At 44.2% G+C, this 10,745-nt stretch overlaps 1 protein-coding gene across 1 annotated transcript in view; it reads left to right on the top strand.

Annotated features, from left to right (window-relative positions):
• Positions 1–5,377: 5,377 nt before the first annotated feature.
• SLC10A4 (solute carrier family 10 member 4) overlaps positions 5,378–10,745 on the top strand; it is a 7,612-nt gene continuing 2,244 nt past the window's right edge. Inside the window, exons 1-2 of the mRNA XM_042469667.1 lie at positions 5,378–5,748; positions 8,680–8,890. Coding sequence (XP_042325601.1) covers positions 5,378–5,748; positions 8,680–8,890 — 582 coding nt within the window. The remainder of the gene's footprint in view (positions 5,749–8,679; positions 8,891–10,745) is intronic.

The following is a 10,745-nucleotide window of genomic DNA, read 5'->3' on the forward strand; positions in this document are numbered from 1 at the left end:
CTTATTATTTTCCTACAGAATTTGCACTCATGATGGAAACATCTTCTGTGTCTAAGTGCACAAAGAAACTGGTATGGTTAGCTTTGGCAGACTTGAGCCTACTTCCTGAGATGCATGTTAGATTTTATACGTTAACGTTTATAGATAATAAGGGCAGTCCTTTTATGTTGCCTGCAGGGGCGTCTGAAAGAACTGAACGTATTTAAGTTAAAGAAGAAAGATTAAGTGACGGCAAGCAGGAGATAGGTCAACAGTGCTCAGATACCTAAAAGACTGTCAGAAAGAAATGAAAGAGTAATTGCTCATTGTGTCTTCAGGAGACAAGGCACATAATAGTGGGTTTAAATAGCAGGAAGATAGGGAGGCACTAAGCCAGGATGGTTTGATGTCTGTAATCAAGTAGGGCTATTTCACATCAGTAAACAGAAGTATGTGTCTTCCATTCCCTTGTCCACACTGTTCTACATATTATATGGCAACAAACTTAAGTGTCACCGAATCTACAGCAAACTGGGAGGCACAGCCAATCCTGAAAAATGTATTCTTATGAAGGGCAACCTTGCAAACATCTATATACAATAATATGTTGCTGGTAGAAAAATAAAAACAGAGCCAGAGTGGTGTAGTGGTTTAAGCATTGAACTATGACTCTGAAAAGCAGGGTTCAAATCCCCACTCAGCCATGGAAACCTGCTGGGTGACCTTAGGCAAGGCGCACTCTCTCAGCCTCAGAGGGAGGCACTGGCAAAAAAAATCTGAACAAATCTTGCCAAGAAAACCCTGTGATGGGCTTGTCTTAGGGTCTCTGTAAGTTAGAAATGACTTGAAGGCAGGCAGCATCAACAACAACAGAAAATGAACACTTCCCGTCCCCTTTCCCTCAGCCCAATAAATACAATTGCCTTTGGCAAGTAGGAAGAGACCATTGCAGGACTCATCCTAGGCACCTATCAGATCATATCTTCACTGTGAATGAAGATCGTTGACATCCATTCTCACTGTTTTGTGACTATTCAGTATATTATTTCTGAGCATAGGAACACAGGATGCTGATCCATCTAATATTGTTTACATTAGCTACAATCCACAGAGACAGTTCTAACTAAAATCTGCAAACAAATATAGAAAATAAAACAGTGGACCACAGATTGGAAGCAATCAATAAAAATTCCCATCCACACACAAAAAAGGAGAAACCAAGATTGCAGTATTACAAGACAAGTGCACTAATTTCACATGCAAAAAAGTCATGCTCAAAATTCTACAGCAAGGATTTCTGCCATATATGGAGCGAGAAATCCCAGAGGTGCAAGCTGGGTTCAAGAAAGGAAGAGGCACTAGGGATCACATTGCAAACATGCAATGGATAATGGCATGCACCAGGGGATTCCAGAGAAAATCTGCATGGACTTTATTGATTACGGCAAAGCTTTTGACTTCATAGATCACAAAAAAGCTATGAAAGTGCCACTACACTTGATTGTCCTGACGCGTAACATGTACTCAGAACAAGAGGCAGCCATCAGGACTGAATACGGGGGCGGAAAGAATGGATCCCAATCAGCAAAGGGGTCAGGCAAGACTGCATTCTACATCACCCTAGTTCTTCAACCTGTATGGAGAAAATATCACGCACAGATCAAATTTAGACACAGAGGAAGGAGGTATGAAGATCAGAGGAAGAAACATCAAAACCTAGTATACTATACTACTAGCAGAAAATAAGACTAGGAACAATTACTAAAGAAAGTCTAAGAAGACTGTTTTATGGTAAGCTTTATGTCAAGCATTAAGAAAGCAAAAATAATGACCACAGAAGTGCTATATGAATTCATAATAGATGACAAGAAACTTGAAATAGTCAAAGAGTATCTGTATCTTGGATCAAATATTAATGAGGATGGAGACTACTGAGAAGAAAGTAGAAGATTAGGAATGGGAAGGATAGCTATGAACAAACTAGACAAGATCCTAAAGTGCAAAGAGCTCTGGTGGCATAGTGGTTAAATGCCTGTACTGCAGCCACTCACAAATCATAAGGTTGCGAGTTCAATACCAGCCAGGACTCAGGCTCAACTCAGGCTTGCATCCTTCCGAGATTGCTAAAATGAGTATCCAGCTTGTTGGGGGCAATTAGCTTACAGTTGTAAACTGCTTAGAGACTGCTTAGTATATAAATGAAGCTGCTATTGCTGCTATGTAACACTGAACACTAAAGTTAGGATCATTCAAGCCATTGTGTTGTCCATCACCATGTATGGATGTGGGAGCTGGACAGTGAAGAAAGCTGATAGAAAGCAAATCAACTAATCTGAGATGTGGTGCTAAGGTTACTATGGCCTGACAAACAGATCAAGCCTGAATGCTCCCTGGAAGCCAATATGACTAAATTGAGGCTATTGTACTTTGGCCACATCATGAACAGGGATGACTCACTACAAAAGGCAAGGTGGATGGCAGTAGAAAGAGAGGAAGGTTAGGCGACTCAGTCAGGGAGGTCATGGGCCTGAACCTGGAGGACCTATGCATAGCAGTTGAGGACAGGTGGTCTTGAAGATGCCTCATTCCACGGGGTCCTCATGGGTTTAAGTTGACTTAAAGACAGTTAACCATAACAACAACATCAGATGCAGGAAATCTATCCCTGCTTCCACCAATAGCACAAGAGTCACATTGTCTTTGGAAAAGTCTGGGTAGGGGATATATGCCACCTGTCTCTGGACCAAAGCTGGATAGGGCCAAACCACCCCATAAACAAACTCTCTTGCACACATGCGCGCGCACACACACACACACACACCATCCATTAATTCCACTCTTTCCCCTTCTCTCTTTTCACCTCTTCTCTTACTCTTTCCCTTATTGCTCTCTGTGTGGTGGGAGAGAGTACCAGGGCAGGATCTAGATGGGAAACCACATGGGTCCAGGTACATCTAGCCTGCAGGCTTGGGGCTTCATCTGTGCTTGCAAAGGTAGGCTCATTCCAGTCCTTCAGGCTTTCATTGCTCTTCTTGGGGATGCCTGGATTGAACCTGGGATCTTTTCAGATCTTGAAAAACTGTTCATGCTGGTTGGGGAATTCTGAGAATTATAGTGCCAAAAAGTAGCATTGCAAAACTGGAGGGGCGAGCCGGCTAAAGATACCCTCCCTGTACCATCTTAACTAAGGACAGAAACAACAAAATGCAGGCATCTTGCTAACATCTCTAATCCTTCTCCTGTTTACATCTTGCCTGATGAAGGAGCCAGTGGAGCTTTGGAAGCTTGCAACAGATATATTGTGCATTTTGGTTGGGCAATAAAGGTATCACTGTTTGGTGGATTTATGCTTGAATTGCAAAGCTGGGACTTTTTTCTATGCAAAGCATTTGCTGTACCACACACACCACTGAAACAACTTGAAGGCACCCAACAACCATCTGCATGTAGAACAAGCTTTCTGCCACTAAGTCCTGCCCTCCCACTCTCCAGAAAGAGGCACTCAGCCATGTCTCTGTTGTGAGAGTTTAATGTGTTTTATGCTTAAGGGCTATAGAGAGCCATACATTTCTTTCAAGAAACAATGATGCTTGCAGGTCGTAATGGATGGGGGCAGGGTCAGCCTTTCGGTGGAAGAATCACAGTTGACACTTTTCTCCCAATAGAAGGGCATCACCAAAGAAACACTTTGGAGGAGGAGTGTTGTTGGTGGAAACAAAAATATTAAACAGATGTTCTAGAAATAAAAGGCATTATTTCCAGGGTCAGGTGAAGAGATAGCTTTGCTTGTGTGTTGAGAAGTCTGTCTTCAGGATTTTTTCTATGTTATTAAGGGGCTACCGAAGGAGTATTGGACTAGCAAACTGTCTTCGAATCCCACCATGGAACCACACCTTGGGCATGTCACACTCTCTCAGCCTCAGAGAATGGCAGAAGAAACTTGCCAAGAAAACCCTGTGGTAGATTTGCTTTAGGGTCTCCATAAGTTGAAAACCACTTGAAGACAGGCGCCAACAAAGGATCTGCAAATGCCTCCTGTGTTTAGGTGTTAACCCTTCAGTGATGAGTAATAACCTCCTGGATGATCCAAAAATCATGGCAGGGGCCAAAGTGAGCCTCGGAGGGCAAGGGGGTGGCTATGGGTTCAATCCCCCAAGCAAACCTAGTCAGAGCTGTTGTGGTTGGGTGGGATTTGTCATTCATCTTCCTTGCTGAACCACATCATGGGCCTCTTTCTGAAGTTCTATTTTCTTCAGCTATAAAATACCAGCAACTTGGAGCAGTGAGAAATGAGAAGGAGGATTGTGACCTTGGAGGCTTTCATGGCCAGCAACCATAGTATTTTGTGGGTTTTTCAGGCTATGTGACCATGTTCTAGGAGAGTTTATTCCTGATGTTTCGCTGGCATTTGTGGCTGGCATCTTTAGAGAATGCTGGAGTGGAAGAGAGTGGGACACACACACACACACACACACACACACACACACAGGCACTGTGTGAACCTGGGTAGGAAGGAGTGATTTCCATGTTAATCTGTGTATTGATGTGTTGTTGAATGGCAAGGCCATTCTTCAGAGGGGCCTTGCCATTCTGTAAAAAATGTATACATAGACATTCATGATAGATAGATAGGATACATAGATAAATACATACATACATACATGTATGTATGTATGTATAATAGATAGACAGATAAATAGATAAGACACATAGATAGGATACATACATACATATGTGTGTGTGTGTGTGTGTGTATGTTTATGTATGTATGTATGTATGTATGTATGATAGATAAATGGATAGATAGGATACATATATACATATATGTGTACTAGACAGACAGACAAATAGGACCCATTTCACTTTCTCTAGTTTCCAGGGCATTATATATGTTTAGCCTGGAAAAGAGAAAGTTAAGAGATGATTTGATAGCCCTGTTTAAATACTTGAAGGGATGTCATATTGAGCAGGGAGCAAGCTTGTTTTCTGCTGCTCCAGAGACTAGGACCCGGAGCAATGGATGCAAGCTGCAGGAAAAGAGATTCCACCTCAACATTAGGAGGAACTTCCTGACAGTAAGGGCTGTTGGACAGTGGAACACACTTCTCCTTCTTTGGAGGTCTTTAAACAGAGGCTGGATGGCCATCTCTGCCTGGGGATGCTTTGATGGGGAGTTCCTGCATGGCAGAATGGGGCTGGGCTGGATGGCAATTGAAGTCTCTTCCAGCTCTAGGATTCTCTGCAGCAGAGGCATCGTCGGAGGCAGGTCTGGGGAAGGGAGGGAGGAGGAGGAGAGGGAAGGAGGCTCAGAAGAAGGAGGCTGCCCTGAGTGATGCTCTGGACTAGGGAAGGGCTGAGAGGGGAGGCTGCGTGCGGAGGCTGCTGCCCTTGCTGAGCCATGGCCCTCTCCCTGCCTAGTGCCAGCCCTGCCCCTGTGGCCCCGGGGAGCCCTCTTCTGGGCCAGGCGCTGGGGGCGCTGTCGGGGCTGGGGCTGGGCCTGGCCATGCTGGGGCTGGGCTGCGCGGTGGAGCCCCGGGGGGCTCCGGGGGAGCAGATGCTGCTGGGGCTGGGGCTGCTGCGCCGTCCCTGGGGCTGCCTGCTGGCCCTGCTCTGCCAGTTCGGGCTGATGCCGCTGCTGGCCTTCCTGCTGGCCCTCCTCTTCTGCCTGGACGAAGTGGCCGCCGTCGCCCTCCTGCTCTGCGGATGCTGCCCGGGAGGGAACCTCTCCATCCTCATGACCCTCCTGGTCGACGGGGACATGAACCTCAGGTACCTGGGCAGGGAAGGAAGGGAGAGAGAGACACCCCCCCCCAGGGCCCTGATCCAGTCCAGCCCCATCCTGCCCTGCAGGAACTCCCCATCAAAGCCATCCAGCCTCTGCTTCAAGAGCTCCCTCCAAGGAGGGAGAAGGGTGTGCCACTGTCGAACAGCCCTTCCCTCGTCCTCCTTTCCCACCCCTGCCTTCTCCCCAGCAGGCACTTCAAGGGGACCCCCTTCCCTCCTCCATTTCAGCCTTCTCTCCAGGAAGGGTTTCCAAAACACCTCTAGAAATGCCAATCCTTGCTTCTGTTGAACTAGGACCAAAAAGCAAGGAGGTCTATTTATTTCCAGGGGAGTGTTTTATACTTGTCCTCCTTTGCAGTTAGGAGGACCTCTGTCCACCCTGAAAGCATTCAGAGAAAGGTACAGTCACGCTTCTTAGCCATGCTCTGAATGGAGGATAGCTTGGCATTCTTCCTGAACAGGAGGTTGAAATGTAGGACAGGTCCTGGAAAAAGAGGACATCGGTCATCTTCCACCATAACCATTTAGGGCTGGCAACTGACAGCAGCTCAACAGGCTGCCATTCAACTGGCCTAGCGAAGGCTATGCTCCTCAGGTTGCTGCGAAAGCCAGGCAAGGGCTTGGTGAGCAGGTGTCCTCCTTTTCCAGGACAGGTCCTCCATGTCCTCATTCTGTCCAGGAGGAGTTTCCAAAATGCCTTCCATTCTGAGCAGAACCAAGAAAGTTTTTAGCTTGTATTTATTTGGTCGCGTCTTAAAACATTTGTTTCACAAATGTCCTACATTTTAAGGCTGCTTGTCCTCCTTTGAGGTTGGGACATCTGGTTGCCCTGGGCAAGTGCTGCTAGGATCTCCACACACACAACACAAACACCACCAAAAAAGGTGGTTTCTCTGCTTACAGAAAGAACAGACTTATTAGGGCTGCGTCCACACTGGAGAAATAACCCCGTTAAAGCGGTGCAAAACCGGGTTATTTCTCCAGTGTGGATGCAGCCGCTCTCTTGGGCTTGGTCTGGTTGCCCAGAAAGGCTTGTGGGGCCAGGGACAGACAGTCCCTGCAAGCAGCAGCATTGCTGCAAAGGGACTTTTTTCAGGGTGGGGCTGCAGGGTGGCCCACAGAAAGAAAAGGATGGAGAGAAGAGATAATGTGCCCCAGGAAAGTCTGCTCCAGGCAGATGAGGGACCTCTCATCTCTTTACACCTCGTTGTAACTGTTCACATCTCACTGCAAAGAGAGGGGAGTCTGTTCCTCTCTTGCAAAATGACATGCTGCTCCTTTCTCCCAAAGGGGCACCCAAACCTTTCCAGTGGTATAGGTGCCCCTTTGAGAGAAAGGAGCGACATGTTATTTTGAAAAGGTCCCTTTAGTTAAGAATAAGAAAAAGTAATGTGTAGCTTTATATGTGACAATGATTATAAAGGATTACAAATGGACAGGAGAGATACAATCAAATCTCTTTGATCAGAAGGCTGTGTTGTTTGAGTGTTGTGTGCAGGGGGCTTCTAAGGGATAGGGAAAAAAGGAATTTTTAACTTTGCCGGACCAATATAGCATTCGGATTCGAGGGTTAGAAGAGAGAAAGAAGAGAGGGAATAGTAGTATGTGTAGGAGGGTAAATGAAAGTAGAAAGAGATAGAAGGAAGCAAGAAAAAGAGAGAAGGAGAGAGGAGATAATGGAGAAAGGCGATCAGAAAAATAGAAGAAGAAAGCAGTTGAAGGGAAGAACCAAAATAGTTCTAGGAAAGTCGACCTCAAAGGGTATGAGGAAAGAGTATTCAGGAAATACAGTAAAGTCAAGGAAGAAACGAGAGAAGATCCAAAAGCTATCTTGGTCAAAGATAACATAAGTTCATTTTTGAGTTTATATGTTCATGTAAGCATTTGTATTTTATGTATGTCTGTATTATTTGTAATAAATACATGCAAACATGCAATAAAATATATATATTAAAAAAAGGAGGGACCCAAACATGCAAAGGACAATACCATCCCAAATCCACAAAACCATGATATCTTTATCGGACAAACCAAAATGCATAAAATATACGGTATGCTGCAAGCATTTTGTGCATTTTGGTTGGTTCAACAAAGGTATCACTGTTTTGTGGATTTGGGATGGTACTGTACTTTCCTATAAGGGCCAGCATGGCTATGTTATGTGTCGCTTGTGACATGACACATGTTGCTTGCAATATATATTTTGTGCATTTTGGTTGGCTCAACAAAGGCATCCCTGTTTTGTGCATTTGGGATGTTATTGTACTTTGCTATATTGGCCAAAATGGCTGCTCTTGAATATGCACAAGTGAGTGTTAAGGGCTGAGGAATGGGGAGAGGTTGGTGCAAAATTCAGCCAGCTACAGAAAGACATAGACACAGAGAGGTGGAGAAGACCCTGGATAAGATCACCGGCAGAAGAGAAAATTGGCATGGTGGGGATAAGACAGAGGGCATGGATTCTGGAAACAAGATCGAAAACGGCAGACTTGTGCACCCCAAGATGGTGGCGGTGTTCAGCCAAAAAGTGGGAATGGCTATCTGAGTTAGGGTGACCAGATGTCATAAACTGTAGAAAACAAGGCATCATGAAATGTAAGACATTCAAGGAAAAAGTAGATTACCAAATTAAAGCTAAAAACACTAATGCCAATATAAATGCCTGCTTCTTTGTCATGCTCAAAATGGAGGGTATTCTGAACTTCATCCTGGACAGAAGGTTGAAATGTAAGACATGTGCTGGAAAAGGAGGACATCTGATCACCCTGTTCTGAGCTTGTCCAGGGAAAAGTGTGGGGAGGGCATGTGGTTGGGAGAGAGCGAGGGTCAGTTTCAAGTTCTGCCCTGGGTGAGGACCCTAATGCCTCCTTCTCTCCTTTCTCTCTCCTTTCGGCCCACCCTTCGCATCTCTGGCAGTATCATCATGACCATATCCTCCACCTTGCTGGCTTTAATCCTGATGCCTCTCTGCCTGTGGGTCTACAGCCGCCCCTGGATCGACACGCCGCTGGTGCGCCTCTTGCCCCTGGGTGCCGTCACCCTGACCTTATGCAGTACCCTGCTCCCCATTGGCCTTGGGGTTTTCATCCGCTACAGATATACGCGGGTGGCAGACATCCTGGTCAAGGTAAGCTGGGCCTGTCTTCTCTAGTCATATGCAGCCACTGGGCCATTTTTAACCCCCTTGGACCGATGGCTCCCTGGGGATAGACTTTAGGCTGCTGTATTCATTGGTTTCAGTTGTCTAGCACCAAACATTTCCCCTCTTGCCACTTGCAGACAGCTATCTTATGACTGTATGTGCAATCTTAAATCAACTTCAATTTTTTAATAATAGCTTTCTGGAATACAGGTTGTACCTGAAAACAGTGCCGTTAGATTCTTATGCCAACTATGTTTTACACATATCTGTAAAAAGGAGCAATTAACAGCACTGTTTTCAAACATATTATTTCTGTACTGGACCTATTTGCTGCTTTTCCCATCACCTGCCATCTCTGGTCATCTGGGGATTATCAGGTGGATTTTGGCCAGGAGGATTCACCTAGCTGTACTACAAACAAGGAACACTCCACAAGCATTCAAACAAGTTAAAGGAAGGAAACCTCTTGGTCTCCGGCTGCAGCAGGCCTACCCAGTACTTGACCATGGAGTGGGTCTGGAGAGATAAAAGGGAACAGTGTTGTGAAAGATGCAGTTTGCCACTGATAATATAACCAGTGTTCATAGACAGAAGCCACAGGGCGGTTCTTTGTAGCACTTTTAGTTCAGAGCAGCACTATGATCCTACATACCGACTATTTAATGGGCCAGGCCCGGTTAATAGACATGGCGATCCAAGCTACAATCTGTCTGCATCACAGATACTTATGATAGGCAGAACTAAGCGTAACAAGTGGAGCTAGAGGAGATGGAGACAGGACAGATCCACCTAGAAATATGTGCCAGTGTGCATGAATGCATGTATCTTACACATACACACAGAGATAACTGCTGCTGAAAAGCAGCAGCATCAGAAAATAGATGTTAACTATGTATAGAAAGGTTTTTAAAGACTTACTTCTAGATAAATAATCAAAACCCAGAATCTGTTCTATAGCACTTTCTTGGTCCTGAAAAAGGGGAACCTATTTATATAGCAAGACTGCAATTTTGTGTACTTCCCCATAACAATAAACCCCATGGAAAAATAGGACTTGCTCCCTAATAAAATGCATGGGATTGTGTTTCTAACAATAGCCCACTCGTTCCAAATGTCTCTCCCATGCCTACCTATTTTAAATCTTAATTAAATTTTAACTTTGTTTATTTTAAGCTTATCTATTTTTAAAAAAATAATTAATTTAAATTGTAATTTGATGATTGCACTTTAGTTAAGGGATAATGAGATGGAATTTTAGTTTTGTGTGTATTATGCATTTGTTATGTATTTCTGTAATACACCTTTATCCTTTGGAAAGGCGGTATATAACTAACTTAATAATAATAATAATAATAATAATAATAATAATATTTGATCAGTGCAATTAATTGTTACCTATGCAGACAATATATCACTTCTATAGAGAACGTTCTATAGATAACCAAACGTTACATGTTTTATAGTCCAGATTATACAATAGCACATAAAAGCAAAATAATTCTAGTGATGCTTGTATCTGAAATACATTTTCCTAAAAGACATTACCGCATCACCTATTATATGAAATTACAGGTACTTAATGAAGGGTGCATCCAACAAGCTTTTTCCTTTCTCTAGAATAGACAGGCTCTCCAGAATAAACTCAAATCCAAAGATGTCTATGGGGATATTCCAAAGGCGAAAATTACAGAGATCTGGTATGGGGATGCAGCAAAAAGGATAAATAAGGTTTCTGCCCTGTATAAAAAGTGGCAACTGTACATATGATAGATGCTTCCACCTTGACAACATAATGATGTTTGTGTTTGTTTGTGTACTTTGACAACATAATCAAATTCTG

The sequence above is a fragment of the Sceloporus undulatus genome, chromosome 5 (genome assembly GCF_019175285.1).
Source record: "Sceloporus undulatus isolate JIND9_A2432 ecotype Alabama chromosome 5, SceUnd_v1.1, whole genome shotgun sequence".
Classification (NCBI taxonomy): domain Eukaryota; kingdom Metazoa; phylum Chordata; class Lepidosauria; order Squamata; family Phrynosomatidae; genus Sceloporus; species Sceloporus undulatus.